Source organism: Fusarium mangiferae (assembly GCF_900044065.1).
Source record: "Fusarium mangiferae strain MRC7560 genome assembly, contig: FMAN_scaffold005, whole genome shotgun sequence".
Taxonomy (NCBI): Eukaryota; Fungi; Ascomycota; class Sordariomycetes; order Hypocreales; family Nectriaceae; genus Fusarium; species Fusarium mangiferae.
Genome location: NW_024573925.1, coordinates 2,305,170 through 2,327,357, shown reverse-complemented (window position 1 = coordinate 2,327,357; position 22,188 = coordinate 2,305,170). Strand labels below are relative to the sequence as shown.

Here is a 22,188-nt window from a genome sequence, read left to right as displayed (position 1 = left end):
ACAGAAAGAACCAATTGATGATGGTTGTTTGCACCCATCCAAGGTCGAGTTCGACGGGACCGAATGGATGTATCGAGAGGCCAAGAATACCTGATCGCAAGGCTTTGTCTCAACCTCAGCTCTGACTAAGGTAAGGTACCACAAGCCAAAAGGTACCTTAAACAGAGGCTCTGCAACATGGAAACCTTCTGCATGCAATCTCCAGTGGGGTACATAAGACTAGCGGCTGAACATAAAGGTTCTGATTGGTATCTGTGCGACTGACCAACTGAAGCTTTCAAGGGGCTTCAAGGCAATGCCAGCTCATAGCAGCAGCTCTAGCACACCTCGAGAAAGGCACCGTCCAGTTTTGAGCCAATCATAGCGCGCCAGACTCCGTAGCTAGGTTAACCAGCCAGCTTTTTTGTTGTTCGATTGGCTCCCGGTACACGCTTCGTCACTGCTCTTTACAGGCTTCGACCAGCACATCCCAAGCAAGGCCACGCCAGTTTTCTCTCCATCCATCCCATCCATCACAAAGTCCACCGCTCACACTCTTCCGTTCACGTCGACGATCCATCACGATCACCCGTCACGTTGACGCCGCAAGATGCCTCTATGACCACGCGGCTGATTCCATCGCCATTTTGACACTGCACGTTTTATTTCGCGACCTCTTTCTTTGTTACAACCATCGATATCGACCCCTTCCGTGTCCAGCTCGCGATCCACCCAAAATGTTTTCTCCATCTGTCGCTCAGGGTGGCCCTGCGACGGCCACTCGTTCACGCCGCCGCCAACGTCCCTTGAGCTCCGAACATGTCGCCCAGCAGCCAAAAGCCAAGAGACAAAGAGTTCCCTTGACAGAGCAGACTTTTGTCAACCCCGATGCTCAGCAGGAAATGATCGAGGTAAAGACCGATGGCAAGGTCGCAACTCTACCTGCCAAAAACAAAAACAAAAACATTGAGCCTCCCGAGAGCCCCAGCCCAGTGCTGCGCAAGGAACTGAATGTTCGCGCGAAGAAGGCAAAGCACGGTGACCGCGCCGCTAACAAAGGCGACGGAAGTCTCGTTTTGGTAAGAATTGATATTTTCTTTGTTGCGATGATGCTGCTGCATATTAACGGTGAGATTGTCCAGACAAGCACAAACGCATACTGCGTCAGTAAGCTTCCAGCCCTCCCTGATAGGATTCGTACAGATTGGTCCGGTAAGTCTGGATACCACAACTTTAGTTCTCGAAAACGTACTCATCCGTATCATCACAGCCTACCAAACTGCCGATATCTTCCCCACAGGCTATGCTCTTTCTCTCACCCAAACACACGCCCTTGTCTGGCCGTACACGTCGACATCGCAATCACCCGAAACTTTTTCCTTCAACCTCCCATCAACGTCCAAACCCAATGATTCCCTTCCTGTGGGATGCCTCGTATCGCCGTCTGCGTCCTCAGCAGAGCCTGGACTGGTTGTGGTCATGGGAGGCAGTGGAAAAGTCGTCTATTGGGAGTCGATTGCGAGTGCGGCTACATTTGTCTTCATGAAGAAGGATCGGACTGGAGTCGAGTACACTATATCGGGAATGCAGACTGGGGAAAAGGTTGTGGCAATCACGAACGCCGAATCCGCCGGATTTATCCTCACCTTCAACTCTGGTCGCCTTGCCTACATGAATGTTCGTGACGGCCAAGGCCGCCCTGCCATTTCTGTACAATTTCTCCGCAACAGCCTGTCGCCCTCTACAGGTGGAATCTTTGGCAGCATTCGACATGCTTTTCAACACTTGTCTCTCAAAGGAGATGTTGCGGCTGTCCGCGCGGACCGATCCTCCCGAACAGGCGAGAGAAACATCGTGGCCCTCACCAGCAGAGGCCGACTGCATGCATGGAGAGTCCACCGCGGAGGTCATAACGAGGTGATCGGCGACGCAGACGTGCGTGAAACTATCATCGCCGCCCTCCAGGAGACCGATCCCGCATCTCAGGAATACCCTCATGATTCTTTCGAGGCAGTTGATTTCACTTACGTGCCAAAGGGCTTGGAATCCAAGTACCTTGAGTTGAGTAGGCTCAGTGAGGCCATGGCCACCGACGATTCCTCGGTGCAGCATCTTCTGATACTTGTCAGCCTGACTTTGCGAAGCACGGCTCGCTACGCTTTAGTTGAAGCAATCCTGACGCCCCAAGGATGCCAAATAGGGATGATCCGTCCCATAACCTCATATAGTGCACCATCTTCACCCTCCGATACCGCACGACCACGTCTATATCTTCCTCGCCCTGCCCTGGTTGCTTTCGTCGTCTTCGATCGCGCCACCGTCATCGCATCAATTGCTGTACCACCACAGTCTCCTGAGTCGCAGCTCCAAACCGACAGTCACATTTTACCTGCCGCTTTTGAAGATGTTGTTGATTTCCGCGAAGACGATGTACATGAAATCATCGGCTCAGGATTTGAAGAAGTTTCGCCAGCCCTTAGCCACGAAGAGCATCGACTTCATCGACCTAGGACAAAGAATCCCGCTGTGGTTCTCATGGTTCGAGGTGCCGGCGCAGTGCGAATCGTGACAACTGACGTGGATAAGTTTGCTAGCGACAAGCCCCCCAAGGTTTCTGCGAAGAGCAAGATCGAACAGGCCGTTTTCTACGGCGTCAAACAAGACAATCCTCTGGTTTTCGACGGACGACAAGAAATCAAATTTTCCAACGAAGAAGTTGCCCATGCCGCACTTGAAGTTAGCCACGAGATCTTGAGCTCAAACACTCCTTTTATCTCCACTCTCCCGGCTTCGCTAGAGGACAATCTCCGCGCTCGATCGACTGCACTGGAGAGATTGATAGCTCAGCTTAAGATCATGGGGGCAGACCTCGATCGTAAGACACGTTGGAGTCTGCTATATGATGCCGAGAAGATGCATGTGGCTACATTGCTCTGGAAACGACACGAAGCCTTCACTGCATCACGACCAGCGAATGCTAAGAAGAGTCTTATTGGTTATATTGTCGAGTTCATTCATCAAGATGATAAACACAACCCTGTTGCTGAGGTTGGTGAGGTTGATCGAGTTCGATACTGGTTTACTCGGGATGTTTTCCGTCTCGAAATACTTGTAGCTTGGGCGTATCAAGTCATCAAGACACTCTATAGGGAGCATTTGCTTGACGACGCCAAGCTAACTTCAATGCTCCACGAAGCTATCCAAATCAACACTTGCACGCATGTCGCAGCGCTCGATTTCCGAAAGAACAGCTTAAGCGCTTACGGTCTTGGTTTTGAAGAACTGCGCCTAGGTATTCTTCGCGACGGATACGACGACCTTCCCGAGCCATGGACTGGTTCTCATTTCGTTGCCAACAACATTAAACGTCTGGTCGATCTCGCAGATCAATGGTTGCTTAAGGATCAAGATTCAGGTGAACCGGCCAGGGCTCCAAATCAGCAGGACCATAAGGTGAAATCCAAGATTTTCGAAGAAATGCCAACGCTCGTCGATGGAATGCTTACTTCAGTTCTGGAATATGCTCGTTGGTCAGCAACACGCCCTGATCTAAAGATCATGTCGCAGGAATTTGCTAAGCTATACAAGACGAGTTCATTTGAGAAGCCCCTTGCCCTAGCGCGATCAGGCAGGTGGGAGGAGGGAGCCTCTATTGCTGAGAAGCACGAATGCCTCCGTGCTCTCCCTATGATTTTGCTAGATCATATCCAAATGCTCGAAGATCGCCTTGCTGAGCCAGACTTGTCACTTGTTGAAACGCAAACCTTTAAACGACTGAGGGACAACAAGAAAGCCAAACTGGAGAACAGCTTCTCCGTCTACGGCCAGTCATTTGCATTCCCGGCATACGAGTTCCTGCTCCAAAAACACGGAGTTGAAGCTGTCCTGGAATTCGATCTTGACAAATTGGGTTATAAGACCCAGTTTCTGCGTAGCAAGCCTGAACTGGCGCGAATATCGTGGATCAACGATGTGCAGCAGGAGAAAGACGTCGGCCACAGCGCAGACACTCTCGTAACCCTTGCACTTACCAAGGAACAGCAAGTATGGAATAAGAAGATTGAGTTGAGTCTCGGAAAGCTTGCTCTTCTTGCCGAGCTCGAGGAGAAGAAAACTAGTTCGGGTGGCCTCAAGGTGAACGCCGACGAGGTGCGTGCCGAGGAGAAACTCAAGAAGGTCGACCAAGAGTTAGTTGCCATCAGGATCCAAGATCAACTCTACAACCAGGTTCTCCCCAGCACATACGATGCTGTGGATGACGCAGCAGCGCTTAATTTCGCAATGGAAGTTCATAGCATGAACATACCGCGGCGTCAGAAGGCCCAGCATCAGATATTTGAAGATGGCATGAGGCGGCTTCTAAAGCACGAGGCTCTGGATGCAATGACACTCATTGACCTCCTGACCTTGATTTACCTGAAGCCTGAGTCCCGCGCTGAGATTCCCAATCCATTCTGGCTAGCTCTTTTGGTTGCCGAGAGTAGCTGCCACAGTGACGAGGTCAAAGAGGCTAAGCGGATGATTTGGAGGAGACTATTTATACGCGATGATTGGGCTAAGATCAACGACACACAGCTCAAGGATGATCGTCAGGTGGTTGAGAGATTGGCAGAGACTGAGCTCTATTCAATGCTAACCGACTGCATCAGCTTCCGTAAGTGAAATATTCATCTAACTTCTGGGGAACATATTCTGATTTGAATGTAGAAGATCCACATGAGCCTTTCCGACCTCTGTCTCCGCACGAGGCTCTTGGTGCTTTTACCGAGAACCTCGACCGCCGGTTCCGCGATTTTGAGGCATCTTTCCGGACAAAGCTGATCGACATCATGAAGCTGGAGGATAAGATTCTCCATCAGCATGTGGAGAAGCATCGTCTCGGTGAATGGGTCCGCTCTACCTTCGAAGCCGCTCGAGTAGAGTTAGACAGCACGCTGGATAACGCCACTCAGAATGCTGCCGGCCCCCAAGTTGCCGAGCACAATACTGTAATGAGTGGCTCAATATTTGATTATGGCAGCTAACTTGCCAATTCTCGTGGGCAGCTCTAGGTCAGCTGCTGGGGAGGCTGATGCTCGACTCGTCAATCTCTCATATTTTTCCTCACCTGTACAGTACAAGGCTCATTCGAGATATGCCCCAAGTGGCATCGAGACATGAATGGCTGCCAGTGTTATGATTACGGCATATATCCACGCAGATGACTTCTATACACATTACAATGCAACACGCATACATGCACAGCAAAAAAGGGGATTTTATTGTTGGCCTAGGAGAATAACCTGGGCATTGTTTTTATGTACTTATTTTGCGTCTGGGGAAAATCATCTGTTGCTACAGAGCTTCTCCTTTTTGTACAAGCTGTTTCTCACACCCTAGGTAGTGGTGTGAGTACTAGTTCACAAACTTCCCGAGGTAACAGCAAGGGGTGGATTCGTGGTTGGATTACCACATATCAAGGCGTGTGAAATACGCTGTTCTCATGTTAATAAGACCTTTCGGTATGTAATTTACTTGCATACTTATTGTGTACACATCTACCCCGCGTCTCTATAAAATCATGGCACTCAACGTATTCAAATACGTATCTTCTTTGCTGTCACTCATGCATAAGCGACTTGTGGTCATGGCTGCAGTCTTGATTCATTTCGGCATCGTGTACATTATCCATACGCCACATCATCAGCCCGGTACCCGTTGTACGGTCCAGCATCACTCCTTTTGACCCCTAATACCATAATTTGCGGAACAGACGGCCATTAGCAATGCCTAAAGCAAAATCCGAAAAATGCATCCGTCATCGAGACTATACAGCTGAAGAAAGAAGCCGCTCATTTGCAGCATAGACTCAACTGCATAGTTAGAACAGAATACTGCCAGAATACATGCCCTCCCCAAAACACCAAGCCAAGAACCTTGTTGGCAGTGGGCGGGGCAGTATCGGAAGTAAGAGAAGATCGTGGAGCAGCTCAGCCCTGCATCTTTCTTCGCTTGCCAACCTGGGCGGAGAAACCAGTCTTGATAGCGGTAACACTTCGTCGGGAGCCGCAGTTGTTGCAGGTGATGAAGTAAAGGCGGTTCTCACCCTTGTTGAGTTCGGTATCGGGGGATTTGCAGGTCTTGCAGGTGACATACTCGACTGAAAGAGGGGAGAATCAGCAAACAGGAACCCGCAGTCGCAAAATTGCAAAAACTTACTGATGTATTTTCGGACAACGTTCTCGATCTGCTTCTGCTGGAAACGACCCTTGATGACCAACCTTCGGCTTCCATCAACGGAACCGCTGGTGCCCAACTCGGCAAAAAGATAGGCGGTAAGATGCTCCTCGGTTCTCTTCATACGCTTAGAAATATCGGCGATGTTGGCAAAGACGGTTTTTCGGTTGCCTTCTCGCATGCACTGGGGAGGGGGGATCTTGTAGCTCTTGGTTCCTGGGGAAGTGTGGTCGGGGTTTCTCTCGGTGAGTTGGTGGAAGAAGCGAGAAAGGAGCATGCTGTAGCCAATGGTCTTGGTCTCATCGTGAGCCCAAATGCCGGTTCCCTCGTTCATGTCACCCTCCTGCTCCTGAGGAATCTCCTCGACTTCCTCGCCCTCCTTGAGCTCAAGTTTCTCGAGCTGCTTAGTGAAGTCATCATCGCCCTTGGGGGCCTTCTTCTTCTTCTTCTTCTTCAGAGTCAGGTCAAGGCCTCCATCCTCGGCAGGTGCAGCATCGTCAGCGGGGGCAGCGTCGGCGTCGGCATCGTCGACCTTCTTTGACTTCTTCTTCTTCTTCTTGAGCAGGGAAAGGTCGAGACCACCATCCTCAGCTGGGGGAAGGTCCTCAGCGGCTGTCGTTTGCGAATCAGTAAAGGACTCAAGGGCGGCAGAAAGCGGCGGCGTACGAGGCGTATGGGACTGAGCCGTATCCCTGGGTTCTTCGGTAGCGTTGACCATGGTCACTGAACCGTCAGCGTCGACAACAACTTGTTCGTCGGTGAAGGCAACGGATTTGCGTGATTTGCGTTCTGTTGGTACCTGTAAATAGAACAAAAAGAATAACGAGGTTAGTAAGAAATTCGATTGAGGGATGCGGTGTTGTTTTGTGGCTGTAGAGGATAGATGATGATGTGAAGGTGGCGGTTGGGAAAATGTGAGTCAAAGGCCTGAACAGTAAAATAAATCGATGTCGAATCGCCTGCTTTTCTCCCCAGAAAGTGGTGTACAACAAAACCAGAGGTACTTTCGCCGCACCAACAAGAGGTAGTGGGGTAAAGGGCGATAAGAGGAACCTGATAGGCTCGTTGATGAAGCACTCGAGGGTTTTGGAGGGGTAAAAGATTGGGCCTGTGTGGTTCAGAGGGTACAAGACACGCCATGAAAAGCATGGCACAAGCATTTGAACTTCAAAGCCAGGCCTGTATTGTAGTGGGTAGGCACAGTAGGTTGTATTTCGTGTCATGTCCCAGCAGCCTCTTCAATAAGGGTTGGTAGGAAGCATATGTGTAATTTGTTGCAGGCTTGTCACTCACCTCGCCCTCCATGGTTGCTATGTGGCTGTTTCTTGATTTTGCCGTTAATGGCCAGTTGCTGGTATATTGGGGTTTTTGGCTGGATGTGGGTGTCGCAAATGGGCGGCTTCTTCGTATAAGGTACTGCGAAGATCTTTGGCTTGGGGCTTCTCGCGCAACGATATATCGTTTGTATTCTTGGATCGCAGAGTTTGCGCGCGCTGTTGGTACGCTTCCTTTGATGGATTTAGTTGTGGGTTTAGGATGTAGAGGGAGATCAGTCCAACGTCATGGGCCGGGTGAGCGATACCTTGAGTCAACCAGAGCCCAAACCAAAGCGCAGGCGGCCCCCAAGCTTCACGATGGAGAGTCACGAGGATATCCACGTGATGATATTGAAAGTGGTCCGCACCCAATCAAACGAGAAGCTCGTTAGAGCTTCCCCCAGTTCTTGTCGGAGCCTAGCTCCGGGCCCCGATGCGATTACGGCCTTTACAACTATAACGACTATCAATCCTCGACCGACGGGAGTTTTCATTGCTGATTATCGCGACGCAATTACATTTGGTGATACGGCAGCGATCTCCGTGCACTGTACTATACTTGGAACACCTGGGACTCAGCAGTCTTTCAACAAAGAAGTTACTCTAAAATAGCTAACTACCTACCTCTCAACCTGACGCCCAATACCAACTTCACGACCCTCCAAAGACATCCCCAACGTCCTGTGGTTGGCAGACATATCCCGAACAGCATTGGCTGAGCGAATCTGTACTGAGGTCACTCACATCACGACTGCCAACATGGCCGCCGACTCCTCCCTCGTTGACCTCCATGATGCGTCCATGTCAGATGACAAGGACGATCTGGACTCTCTCCCATCTATATCTACCGACGACATATACTCCGATACCTCCGATACCGATGCTCAAGCGGAGTGGGAGCGTAGCCTCGAACAACTACAATTGATATTGACAATGATGATTGTGCCCTGGATGGGTAAATACTTTGGTCGCAAATTTGCCTACTGGAGTGAGTAACTCATTCACTTACTTATATCACCATTTATCCAAGATTGATGAGTTCTCTAACCAGCCGTTGTCTAGGTTGGTCTCGATACATGGAGTGGGCGCATAACGTCGACATTCGATTGACGAATAAGGCGACCTTCAAGGCGGCGGGTGTTGTGGAAACAGCAGCTACGTTATAGACATACTTCAAACCAGACGATCCGATCTCGATATGAATGGATGACCTGAGTAATATGCATGGCTTTCATAAGGTGTTGGGGTATAAATATGCATATGTTTTCTTTCTTTCAATAATATATGATTTCAAATATGCTTGTTTCGTTCCTCCTGTCAACCACGAGACTCTCTTCTAGCACGAACATCGTGTATTAACAACCGGATATCCAGCGAAATCTTGAAAACCAAAAGCGTCCTTATATTAGAGTTTCATTCACTGCATGATCATCATCCTTCATCCAACACCAGTCTGAATGAACTACCCGTCCAAACTCCCCTTCCAAAAGACTAATCCATCTAACAATCCTGGTATAATAATCCTTAATGCCGAACGCTCTCTATATCCTAATGCAACTTGATACTGGTACTCAAGAGTTGGTGGTGCCCTCGGCGGTTTTGGTGTAACGGAGCTGTAGGAAGCACATACATCGTGTTCCACAGAGTTTGTGGTCATGACGCTTGCGCTGATGGTACCAGAGCAAAGAACCAACAAGATCATGACCGGACGCCCTTTACGCAGCTGAGCCGTTATATTATGGTTTTCTGATGTGTTTAGGGCTCATCAGACGCTTGAAGAAATCTGAGACATTGATGGCCGTGAAGCGGCACTGCGGAGCGAGCCGAACTGATTGCGTGCAGTTCTGATGGTCAAAAGGAGACTTCCAGACACGCAGGCGAATAGGAACCATATGAAGACAGTGCTTGCTTGTAGTCGACGGCACCGTCCCTCATCACTTGCTGAGCCCCAGGCGATCCAGTCTCCAGGCAGAGCTTTGGGGTTAATATCTCCGCAGTTGACGACACGTAGCTTTGCTGCAAGAACAATAGCACCGATAAAGGTGAAAAGAACAGCTATGCCATCCAATGGTAGCTGCATGAGTGGTTTGTCGAGAGCTGAAACAAAGAAAGCGAGAAGGCCGACGATGCAAACGATCCAGCAGACAATGGCGATAAACATGATAAAGTTGACGGCAGCCGTTGCAGAGCCTGCGGCGTCAATATTTGACGCCATGACGTTGCCGATGAGAGCCGTTAGGAGGAGCGTCATGAGCAGAGCGACGCTGCGCAGGATCATTTGGATGAGGTTGTATCGCATGGTGGGCAACGGATGCTGGATAGCAGTGCTTGGTAGAGTTGATACGAGGTGTAGAACAGTAGTAGCACAACAGCCGTGGCACTATTACAGACGTCGAAGCGACTGCACTATGGTTGTGCACCTTGTGCAAGGGGTTGATCCGAGTGTTGGAAGTGGTGATTTGCAGAGGCAGTCTGGCAGCGGCAGATGGACGGACCTATGATTGATCGACAGCAAAGCTGGAGCAATGCGGGGATGAAGATGTCTAGTTACCTCAGAAGGCTGCGATTTTTGGTGGATGATACATGTGGAGTTGAATTGAGTCGATTTGATGCGGTGCTCGAGGCGTCTGGTGATAGGGTCGTGGTGGGTTATATCGTTGCTGGCGCATTGCCCAAGCAACCGTCGACACAGTACCTAGGTAGCTGTTGCAGGGGACAAGGGGATCATCTACATATGTTAAAACTCTCACATACATACATATTTTGTTCTAACCGCTCAATTGATTGTCGATACGAATACGCAAATACACAAAACGAGACGCTCAGACGAGTCTCATACAGTTCGTTTGCAAACGATTGATCAATTCAGAGTTTCCGTTGCATCATCACCAGCGGTAACCATATGGCGTGAACCAATCAAAACCACGTATGTCCTCGAGATGAGAGTTGACATTCCATAACCGCTGGTATTGAGACACATATACCGTCTCACTTTAAATGCAAAGTTATCATCGTCGATTGGATGATATGGTTCCTACATTCTTCTCAGGTAGTTGTGTCACGAACCGTTCGTTCATCTTGACAGCAAAGCTCAACGCTCTGCATGTTGGTCCATCTTTGGCCAACAACACCATGTTGTGCTGTGCCCCAGAGTCGCATGACACCAATCATGGTGGCTCCGGTTGCCAGGTGAACCAGGCATATGTACATATATGTAGGTAGATGTAAAGCAAGTGAATTATATGTGGACAAGAGCTAGACCACTTCTAGTCCGCCGAAGTGATTGATTGCGTGGCCGTGCTCGGGACTATGACAGGTGATCATGAGACAGAATCAGACATTAGATGGTTACATGCGACGATTAGCTAGGTACTGTTCTCAAGGAATCCACAGCTAAGCTCCAAAGAAGTCAATCTGCTAAATCGCCAGTCTCGAACAAGAACAAGGGTAATTCCGTCCCTCCCGCTCCCAGTGATCGGTCCCAATCCTCCCCGTTATCCATTGGTCGAAATACTCGATGTCTGAGCGCATTTGCATACCTACCAAGCTATAGTGCAGTACCTGAGTAGGTAGGTAGGTAAGTAGCTACCTTACCTACCTAGGTAGCTAATAAGGTACTCAAACCTTTGATCATTCTCGAAACCACAACCAGCATCGCCCATTCGTAATCCATGCCTGCCTCAGGATAGGTGCATACCAAACCTCGCCTCCAGCCAGATACATGGCTTGGGCAAGCTTTCGACATCCTCCGCCTCTAGCTAGCCACCGTAAAGCCATGACGCTGGGCCACTGAATTGATTTTCTCTCTCTCCTTACTGAAGAGACCCTTCCCTGCTCTATCCAACTGCCGTCCGACGTAGGCTTATCCATCCTCTCGGGACCCATCGATCGATCTTTGCGCCATCAAGACCATCGTTGGCTGTCAAATTTCGGTGGCGTCTTCACCTTTCCAACCAGCCGGCTCGAGAAGACGCCCATGGAATGAACACAGCATCACAAAACGAAGCAATTCGCTGCGGCGCATCCATCACGAAGAACCCTTCACCACCCTCTCCCGGCTTGGCTGCTCCTCTAAACCATCTTCCAGAAATCAGGGCCTAGCATATTACGTAGCCCGAATTGTGTCTTTCACTGTTCCACTCAGCCAGCTTGAGACTGGTGAGGCCTGCTGTTACTCAGCTGGTTGAAACATCAACATATGTACATATCTTCTTGTGAACCCTCAACTGAGTAACTAGATTGCCCATGACGCTAGGACTTGATTCAGAAAGGGTATGCATACCCTAAGATGTAAAAGGAGTGCTCCTCATTGTGTTTTAGATGGGCTGGATGGCGTTCCATAGATCTGCAAGACTGAACGAACCGATCTATCTAGTGGATCACGAATCCCGATAATTCACGGCAATCTGAAGAAAAGAAGCCCCAAGATGCATGTCATAACTAGATCAGCTGCAAGACATCGTTCATCGGAAAAGGGCGGTCAGTGGCATGCGTAGCGCCAAATTGAACTACCTAGGTTAGCAGGTCAACATCACTGTACGCCATCCATTACCATCCATCCCGCTGCTCGCTATTGGACAAGGTCACCCTTGCTGCAGCTGTCAGTCCCTTGCGCGGACCAGGATACCTGGGTAGATCCGCTGTCATGATTCACAGCAAAAAAGAGCCTCATCAACTTCATCAGTCAGTTGGACAAGTATCAGGGAAGCAGATTGGAATTGTCATGTCTTGGTTGATAGATTCAGTAGCGCGGCGGCATTTCTGCTCACCGCTTCGTATCACTAAAAGGCGTTGCTCCCACGTACCGAGCCACTGGTTGACCGACCATGTCGGCGGCCACTTACCAGAAACCCAATAGCTGCCGCCCATGTTGTCCGCATACTATGTAGCAACTTCGCCCAACCTTTCGGGTCCTTACTTCCACAGATTCGGGATATTTCATGCCCATCTCCGCCATATCGGGCTTAGAATCGCGGCCCAGGACAAGAGAACCACCCACATTCGACATTACCCCTTTCTCTAGGCCTCTTAAGGTAGCTTAGCAGGTTGTTGGCGCTCTCCGTCGGACTCGATGTACTGGATACATGGGCGCTGGCTAGCAACGCCCTTTGATGAGAGGTGTGAAGCAACTAAGCCTTGCTTGGCGTCGAGTTGTTCCATTTTGTTCGGTCTCGCTCCCGCCGCCGTCACGCTTTTCGCACTGCCCGACTTTCCCCTTTGAATCAACATGCATTGCCTCTTCCGGAAGTCTTCTGGAAACCCCATCTTCACCTTGATACACACACGTCATGCTCCCCTTAGGCCTCCCCGAGCATTAGAGTTTCCAAACATCAACTTACCGACTTTCTGGACTCTCCAAAAGGTTCACCGCCAACGAAACTGGTACAGGGCTTGGCTTTGAGACACCCCTATCTTAGTAGGTGTTCTCTGAGCCGCGACTCTACGCTACGCTGCGCTACCCTACCCTTCAACAGGTGTTACGCGCACAACATCAGATAGAATACAAATACAATAGTGGAATCGTGACTATCGGTAGTGATATTTCGAGATCTCAACGTTCGAACTCAGTGCCTTTCCTAAGCCTCAAACCGGAACACCTGTCTTTTTTTGGTGCCGGAGGCGACTGACAACAAACACAATGGTACTACTGGTGCAACTGCGGGATGCCACAGTATATCGCTTCATAGAATACGGAATGGGGGCTTCAATTCTTGACCGAAAGAGCTGCTTGACATTGTTTGGGAAAGCCAAGCATTTGATGCGCATCACCTCGACCTGAACATTGATGCTTTTGCCTGCTGGTCCCCGGAGGTCAAGTCCGCAATTCTGGGCATCACGATGGTCAAGACTTGGGGTTAAGTTTGTTTGGCTCAGGCCTGCTAATGGTCTGAAGATATACTTTCCTGGTGCGAGCGCTGAAACGTCCTTTCTCCGACATCTTCAAGCAATCAGCCAAGCGGCCGCTGCTCATCATGTCCATAAAAGGATGCAAAAAGACCATCGGTGGCTCAAAAAGTGAACTAGGTCTGTTCCTTATTCAGTCTCCCTGTCTCCTACACTACCGGAGCTTCTGGTGCACCCTCCGTCCTCTGACGGTAATATCACCAAGAGCGTCAACCCACTTTTGGATGCCTGGGCTCTGAAAAGGGTAATCTCGTGGCGCGACGTTATCGAAGCGGCGTTGTACAAACGCTCGGCTCCCCTTGGTGGACCCGAGCTTAAGGCCTCGCGACAGCCTCTGATGCTGATCCCTTTATGATTTCGTACATTATGTCTCGAGCCGGAGTCTAGGAATCGGCCTACGCCTCGCCATAAGGGAACATGTATACTAAGGCAGCACATAAGGGGATTTGTCGAACATGGCCATGGCCCGTTTGGGTACTGTTGAAGCGAAACGCCTCATAATAATCCATTCCCGGGATGCATCTAACTAAGCATCACAAACGCTTGCCTAGAGTGGCCTGGGAGACATCGCAAGATTCACCACACCTTTGCCCAAGATAGGTCCCCACTTGCAACGGTCCTCCAGATGCATGTACTTTATGAGCGAACTCATTATTCGGTGGCCTCTCGAGCACTTCTCAGTGGATCACAGCATTCACAAGGTTTGATCATGGCCACGATTGTGGGACGTTCTGGCTAGGCTCAGCTCAACCCAACACCACGAAATGTGGCAGAGATGCATGATCATGGGCGACATAACGGCGGGGCTACCGCTCCCGTTGCCGCCGTTGCCGCCATCCGTTATCGATAGAGTCGGCCATATTATGGACGGTTGAAACGGGACTTATTCTTTAACGATATTTTAGAGATCCATACGTGGGCTTTCAATGGCGTTGGAAGGAGATGGCATGTTAATGACAGGCCCGGTTGGCATAATGTATTTTGGCACATCCGTACTGGTCTACAGACTGGCGAGTAGGTGAACTCCTTGCTGGCCACGTATGTATGTATGCTGTGTGCTGCACCGGGGTGCTAGTGACAAGCTATCGAGAGTTAGTGATGGAAGGGCAAACTCAAAGACACAACAACCAACGCGATTAATTCTTAACGTTTATCATGCTGTCATGAGTCCTTTGTTTGAGTTTGATGCTGCGTAATGTTCTTCCCTCTCATCAATCATATCCCTGTCCGAGTCTCCAACCATGATAAGCAAACTTTGAGGGATTTGATCATACGTCATGCGGAATAAGGTGTAACTAACTGATCAACATGACTGCACGAGTTCAGCTTGTGTAAATTAAAGTTAACAACATGGTCCCCTTGAAGAGAGCTCGATCTCCTAAAATTGTTCTATGTGCACATAAATCCAAACACGAATAGCCAAGATGCGCTTACTGGTATATCTATAGTACAAAGTATTGTATGAGGCAACAAATGGCAGAATAAAAAAGATAAAAAAATAAAAAATAAAATACAAGTAGATAAAAGATGACTACCACCGGTAACATAACACAAGAGGTAATCGATCATACGGCACGACAAAAAGTATGTGCAGCAACTTCGAACATACGGAAGGCTGCCAGCAGCCAGAGAAGAAAGAGTTCGTTCGGCAGAGGCCAGAGAATCTAGGGGCGATGCCGAACAAGATATATACCGAAATATCAAGAATTGAACAAGTGTCGGTTGTGCCAGCGAGTCAGGAACAGAGTTCGCAATGACGAAAGTGTGGACGCTAGAAGTATCCTTCATGGTTTGAGACAATGCAACGAGAGCTTGACCTTGACGAGTCAAGTTGGCTGGAAGGAGCTTGAAACAAACACAAGCCCGAGGTTGAAAGCCGCGCCACTCCTCGCCACTGCACGACGATGTCCTGGTGTAGAGTACAACACCAGCAATCAGAGAGAAACTCGGAGATTGAAGCCACAAGGAACAGATTAGCGGGGCGCCATGTGAACGACAAATGCTCCCAAGACCCACTCAGTCAACGGGCTCAGGAACCAGGGTTTGGAGCGTTAGGTTGTGGCGGATCATCCAGGGCTGCCAGTTAGTGGAGTCGATTTTTTTTTCTTTAGGTGATTCTTTGCCTGGTTTTCGCTATGTCCTTTCACTATCTTCTCCGTCCAAGTTGGCATAACTTAACATTGCTGATGGCATCCTTGGCTTGCAGAGTTTGAATGCATCGACGAGTCATGCTGGTAGACACCGTGGGAAACCAGCGTTCCTGGCGAAGGGACAACTCCTTGCTCGTTTCCATCATCGCTCATACGCCTCACTCTTCTGCAGTGGGCTTGAATGTTTGGTACGGGCCCTGAAGCTTGAGCTCTGGCTTCTTGTTAAGATGCCCACTTCGCTGAGCAGGAAGTATTAACAGGCAGTAAGTCGGAAATTCGGATGTGTGAATCAGGTTTGGGCCAAGCCTGGTTGTCTCTGTGGATATTCAGAAGGGCCAGGGTATAGGAGTAACCCTGACTGTGTGGTGCCGTGTTTCGTTGGGTACAAAAGGGAAAGAAAAAACGTCTCTCATCATCGTTCAGCCGTGTTGCTGTATTAGGCCGCTCAATGCGCAAGAGAGGCCCTCCATATTGTAGAGGAGCAGAACAGAGGGTGCGGAAGACAAAGGCGCCTTATGCAACGAGACCCGCTGGGCAATCAAGCATGAGTGTTGTCCCAATATCGCTTTCGAGCGTTCACTGCATGCTCGTTGTTGTCGAAGCGGTACTGAAAGAAGTTGAATACAGCGAACTCATCTCGAGTCATGACATATGAGTTGGGGTGCATTTCCACCTTAGCCCAGATTCGTGTTAGAGCAGCCTCGAGTATTTTGCTAATAGTAGGGTCTGATGAGCCATCAGGACTCTCACGAGCAATCTCGAGAGCCTGCGCGACACTGGCGTCGTCTTGTTGGGGGCGTCTGTGACTAGCAGTTGCGGTGGCCATGTTGTTGACGTTGAAAGAATCAAGGGCGTATGTGTTGTTGATGTTTTGGTAATGTAGGTATGGGACTTCTTGCTGAGACTGAGGCTGTGGCCTTTGGGAAGAGACAGGGTGGATGGGGAAGATGTAATAAGGTGGAAGCTGAGAAGAATCGTGGGAAACGACGGACATCATGGTAGTACTTGTAGGTCTAATATAAGCAGGCGAAGTGGATGGGGTTGATGCAGGCGAGTCGTGCATGTATCAAAGAGAGACTTCCAGGCTAGGGAGCTGGAAATAGAGCTGCCCTTGTGGAAAGTAGGTTACTTAGACAAGTGGAGAAGTGTAATGGGGGGGGGAGGGGAGGGGAGGGGGGGCGAGTGGCTCGTGTGGGTTGACAGGCTGAAGGTGATGAGATTAATGCCTGTCCCAGATCTGGAACAACGTCTCAAGTGGATCGAATTATGACAGGGGTCAACGCCGTCCTCAAGGTTTGCTCCAAAGAACTGTAATGCGCGGGATGTCCTCTTCTAGGATGGTAGTGGTGTTGTCTGTCGCTTGTGCTGTAGGTGGTAGACCTGGCACGGGTTCGATCCGTCCGTCTCGGGGATTTTGAGTTGGCGAATGTCTTACACCGGCATAGATAGTTGCTTTCACTCTATCCAAACAGAGACCGAGTAATGTCGGCCGTGGGAAGGCAAAGGGTCGGTCCTGGTCCTGGTCTTCGGGTTATGTATTGAGGCCCTTGTCACTTTGATCCTGGTAGATGACCCTGTCCTGGTTTGTCTTTTTCCTTTCTCGTCCTGTCTGTGTGACTGATGACGGGGGAGTAGCAGGAGTGGCTGATATGTGTATGGATGGAGCTTGTTGATGAAGGTAATAGACGGACCGGCAGCAGCAAAACCGAATTCTAAATAACAATACGACCTTACAAGCGTCGATCAAAGCTGAGCAACAAAAAGTAAGTCGATAAGGCGTGTTTTGTATGGGTGAATGTGGTTAAGTATTGAAACAGGTTGGTCGAGGAAATCAACCCAGAAAACCGGAGTGAACGGCTTTCTCTTATAGATATCTCCAGATCACACAACTGCAAATGGCTGACTGGAGAGAAGCAGCTATGAATTATGGTTTCCCTCTTTTCGGCTTCATGAGCGACAAGCTCACCAACACCGCCACCCGTGAGGTGTCGATAATATCTTGTTGTCGTTTGCCATTGACGACCACGCGTTACGTAGGTTGACCTTTTTCGTGTGTATTCCACTTTTTCTTCTCCCCTTGGACGCCGACGCCATAGTCGCTGCCGTGATCGCCCCAGGGCACAGGGGCGTGTGTGTCTGAACAACCCAAGTCTGGATGACAATTGCCAGAAAAGAACTGCATAACTACTGGTAGCAACAAACGAGAAAGGGGGGAGAGTGGAGGGGGGGGAGCAAGGAAAAAAAAAAAAAAAGAAAAAAGTCAAAAAGCCGCCAAAGCAAAGTGTACGCCGTACTCACTACTTAGCCTAAGGGATCGGGGTGTACGGATATGGTTGACAATTTTGGATTTGTGGTTTAAGGTTTGCTTCCCTTGGCTTGGGGTGTAGACAAGGGAGGGAGTGTCGAGATGCACCATGGGTCCAGAAAGGAAATCGACCCAGCCAAGTAAGGACGGAGAGTATAGGAGACAAAGCAAAAGCGAAGGCAAAAAGGAGGCTACGCCGTAACAAGAACCTGGCTGCAAATATAACAGTAACCAGTGGACGGGCCCGAAGTCTAATCGCACCAGAGATCAACAGGCTCCAGACTTCAAACTTCAGGCTTCAGACCCTCGTGAGACCAGCTCCGGCGTGACTCGGCCTTGCAAGGAATTTGGGGACTACCTGAGTAGCAGTCGTGGCCCGGGAACTTGACCCTGGTCAATTTTGGTCAATTTTGGTTGATTAATTGATTAGTAACTCAACTCGCAGTCGCGCGATGTGCTGTAGATCTGCTTTCAAGATCTGGGTACGTACATATATATTCCAGCAGTGGCGCGATGCAACGGGCTTTTGTGTCTTGGACCCGTTCTGTATCATGTCGATAATGCAACCACTAGTAGGTCATTTTCTACGAGACGCCAATTCAAAGCAGGGCTGACAGAGGATCAACAGCGCAGCGCTCAGAGCATGCCCTGGCCCTGGGACTGATGTTGACGTTGAGATTGACATGACTGACAGTTGTCAGTTGTGGCGGAGTGGGGTTTGGTCTGACCTATCGTCATGACCCGTCGTGTCCATCCCGTATGTGCATTTTTGAAGTTAACGTTTGGGAGTAATTGTGTACTGGTTTGCCGGTGTTAACTTTTGATTGTGGTTGTTCATGATGGAGATGGTACAGTGAGGGCCATGTTCTTGTTTCTTGTAGCATGATCCGTGGGCCCCGGCGTCTTAGTCAGTTCTATGTAATAAGGTCTCGCCGAGAAATGGATGTAGTACCGACTGGCTCCCCGGTCCGTAAAAGTTTCTTTGCGTGTTCTGAATCTTTGGCCTCTGCCTTTTTTTCCGTCTTCTTCTTCTTTCTCTTTCTTCCTCTCTGCTGTGCCTTTACTAGGGTTCCATGATGTTAGTCCAGTTCCCGATTTGGGGATGCCTGAAAGAGAAAAGCCCCCGTGGGGTGCTCAATAGCGCTTACTCAATCGGTATAAAGGATCAGGAAGGTACACGTCTCTCGGTCTCAGCAGCGCGGCAAACATCAAGTACACGCATGCCGCCTACCCATGACCTAAAAGGCCACGCTAGTGAAGCAGTAGTTGCCCTGTTGGGCTTAATAGACTTTGGTACAGGGACCTCGCTCGTGTGGAGTTGGAGCTTGTGAATCTTGAATGGGGGCCTGAATCTTATAGTCCCGTGTTGATGATTTGTGTTGGCTAAGCTCCGTAAACTTCAGAATAGTGCGGTGATACGGATGCAATTCCGTTCTTTGTGTCATGATGAAAATGCGGTGAAGGTTAGTTATGGGATAGTAGAGTTTCAAGACACCGACCGGAGGCGGAATTGGTACACAAATACTAAAATGCCTGATCTCGTGAGAACATCGTACCAGCAGTACAGCCCATAACCTTGATCGAAACCCTTTTGTCTCGGTATCATAGATACCTACTCTGTATGTAAAACGAGTGCATTCACCGTTCCCGGGAGAGAGTGCCCTGTGATACTATACGCAGCTCAATTCCAAACAGCCCTATGTGTCCTGCGCAGCTAGTAGTTGTTCCAAGCCCTTGGCGCTTGGTTAACGGCGCCATCCACCTGGCGTCAGAGGACGACCCTTATACCCACTATGCTTCTGGATTCTTTCTAGTACCAACACCAAGCTTCTCCTTTCCTCCCAGATTAAGCTATAGTCCATTGCTTTGGCTTTCGTCCCTGTCGATTCCATTCCTCAGATTTCCAAGAGTTCAGCCTCTGTGGGACCCGTAAGAAAAAGGTTTCCTCACAATATCAAATACGCCATTGATTCTAGCAGTTGCCCTCCTTGGTGTCGCGTCATCATCGTACTTCAGGGTTTGTTATACAGGAGCTTATGTACCTAGCGTTATGACATCACGTCAATTTCCATTGACGGCCTAACTACGGTAGACGCACTGTTGACATCCATCCATCCAGATTCGGTGCAGTGCCAATTACGACACAGCATTTCGCAGCTCGACGGTGATGTGCCGGGAATGCAATGCAACAGTCCCCACGCCATTGTTGTTTTCAAGACAGCGTCGACAGAATGGCATGCATGCATGTGCATGCAGGCAGCAGGAAGGCGGGAATCCCGGCAGGCAACAGGCCCTGTCACTCGGCCAGCCGTCTCATCTCTCTCAAGAGGGTTTTTTTTCTCTTTCTCTTTTCTAAATAGGGTTTCTACGTCGTACTGATCAAACCGCTAATATAATGATTGAACGGCGGTTGGGCTGCAACATGCAGGTTGGCTGCTTCTAGCACACTAGCCCACCAGAAAGTTTTGCACTTTGTCATCTGTACCCGCTCAGTCTTTACGATGAAGAGAGCTCTTTTGTGCAAGGCAGATTCGAGATGTGAACTTGGTGCTTTGGGCTCCTTACTCTTGTCCGTACTCCGTACTGCATGTACCTTACGTACATTTGCTTCCAGTGCCGAATCTCCGCTTTTCATACTCCACAACCTCCGTCCTTCTCCACTCAACACGGGCATGGATTCGGAGACTCCCTTATCCAAGGGTTAGAACTTTGAGAACTTCGCCTAAAACTCTAAAACTCTCGGCTCCGCCAGCCTCGGCATACTGTAGATATGTAGAGCATGTTTGCCCATCCTGTTGTCCTGTCTTGGTAATTGACAACACATCGAGGTTGCATATGGTGATTTATGTAAATATCTCACCGACTGTTGCTAACTTTCTTGAGTATGCACTGCTTCGCATATCTGTCACGCGCTTGTCTCTGACGATGGGGGCGCTTGCTTATCTAGTCTGGTACTATCCGAACTATATTTGTCGTGGTAAATTGGTTATTCGAATTTCCTGCCTTGGCGGCCATATGATTGAGTCAGCCGTCCTTCGTCTCCTTATCACCCTAAACAGTCTAGCAGGCAATAAAGCGAGCGAGCCGCGTCCACTGGAAGAGACATCCATGCGACGATACTTTTCTTCAAAATATTTGGCTCCGCTCAGCCGGCGGCTGGCTGGCTTCGATGAACTGTCAGTCGTGAAGGAACGAGAATGAAAGACATCATCAATGATCTGAGGTCCCACAGCAAAAAGCAAAAAAAAAACTATAAAAAAAAAAACTCACCTTCTGCTCTCCTCTTCAAGCTCCGGCCAAACTGTACCATTTTGAGGATCCAAAAGTTTGACTTTATGACTCCATCTGGACACACATCTCGTGTATTAGTTGTTCCAGCGTTTGGGGATAGCAAAGTTTATTCGTGTCTAGAGAGTTTTGTTGAATGCCACTATTCCATTGCTCTGCCGCTATTATACTATGTACTCTGTGTTCGGGGTTATTGGGCGCGTGAAAAGAGTATCAAAGCTGAAGGGCTGTCTGCGTGGTTATTACATTCTCTCAGCAGGGCGCCTAATACGGATCATCATCGCCAAGACATCAAGCTAATGTAGTGATCAGTGACACCTCCACTAAGTGGCACTATTATTCCCAGTCTCATTTCCATTTCTCTCCGACGTTGCAGCAGCCTGACTCAACATCGTCATAAGTGTGCCCTGTGACCCTTGCTTGAGACAACAACCAACACTTGCCATCTTTTTGCGTTGAGTCAACCTTTTGTTCTCTCTCACCGGTCTGACAACTATGTATTGGCGATGCAACAGCACCAAAGCGTCATTACAAGTCGCCGTTTGGTGCACAAACACAATTTGTCACTTGAGTTGAGTCGGATGCTGGACCGGGCCTCTTCCGCTGTGGTCCACAGGCTGTTCCGCTCCAGTCCCAACTCCAGATCTCTTGATCCCGAAAAACATGTGGGGGATCACGATCCATGTGATTGTCGATGCCAACCCTGACGCTCCGGAGTTATGGCTATCCACCCGACCAGGTCCTGGGGGTGCATGGTGAAGCACAAGAGAATTGGCGACCTACGCGCCGGGCCAACTACATAAGATTCCCGTCCGTAGAGCGGCAAAGTCACGAATCAAAAGGCTAATGAAGAACACTTTAGCCTCTGGTCCCCTGCTTCAGTTTGGCTTCGCATCACATCTCACAACCGTCGATGTTACACAGGGTTGCAAAATCGTTAGTAATTAGTAATAGTAATTAGTAATTAGTAATTACTAAAGGTTTTTTTCTATTAGTAATTAGTATTAGTAATTAGTAATAGAAAAAAAAA

General features: G+C 49.3%; 5 protein-coding genes across 5 annotated transcripts; 2 read left to right on the top strand and 3 right to left on the bottom strand.

Moving 5' to 3' along the window:
• Positions 1 to 716: 716 nt before the first annotated feature.
• FMAN_07671 (related to NUP133 Nuclear pore protein) lies at positions 717 to 5,003 on the top strand (the record flags this gene model as incomplete). Its single annotated transcript, XM_041831324.1, has 4 exons — positions 717 to 1,058; positions 1,122 to 1,191; positions 1,250 to 4,633; positions 4,687 to 5,003. 4 exons carry the CDS (start codon positions 717 to 719, stop codon positions 5,001 to 5,003), a joined length of 4,113 nt encoding a protein of 1,370 aa, XP_041681898.1.
• A 945-nt stretch (positions 5,004 to 5,948) lies between these two features.
• Positions 5,949 to 7,500, bottom strand: FMAN_07670 (putative translation initiation factor eIF-2 beta chain; the record flags this gene model as incomplete). Its single annotated transcript, XM_041831323.1, has 3 exons — positions 5,949 to 6,118; positions 6,178 to 6,994; positions 7,489 to 7,500. The coding sequence occupies 3 exons, from the start codon at positions 7,498 to 7,500 to the stop codon at positions 5,949 to 5,951; spliced, it is 999 nt and encodes a 332-aa protein (XP_041681897.1).
• A 770-nt stretch (positions 7,501 to 8,270) lies between these two features.
• Positions 8,271 to 8,677, top strand: FMAN_07669 (uncharacterized protein; the record flags this gene model as incomplete). Its single annotated transcript, XM_041831322.1, has 2 exons — positions 8,271 to 8,499; positions 8,574 to 8,677. 2 exons carry the CDS (start codon positions 8,271 to 8,273, stop codon positions 8,675 to 8,677), a joined length of 333 nt encoding a protein of 110 aa, XP_041681896.1.
• Positions 8,678 to 9,276: 599 nt separating this feature from the next.
• On the bottom strand, positions 9,277 to 9,810 carry FMAN_07668 (related to NCE102 protein; the record flags this gene model as incomplete). Its single annotated transcript, XM_041831321.1, has 1 exon — positions 9,277 to 9,810. The coding sequence occupies one exon, from the start codon at positions 9,808 to 9,810 to the stop codon at positions 9,277 to 9,279; it is 534 nt and encodes a 177-aa protein (XP_041681895.1).
• Positions 9,811 to 16,103: 6,293 nt separating this feature from the next.
• FMAN_07667 (uncharacterized protein) lies at positions 16,104 to 16,559 on the bottom strand (the record flags this gene model as incomplete). The annotated part of the gene is made up of 1 exon (XM_041831319.1): positions 16,104 to 16,559. One exon carries the CDS (start codon positions 16,557 to 16,559, stop codon positions 16,104 to 16,106), a length of 456 nt encoding a protein of 151 aa, XP_041681894.1.
• Positions 16,560 to 22,188: the final 5,629 nt, after the last annotated feature.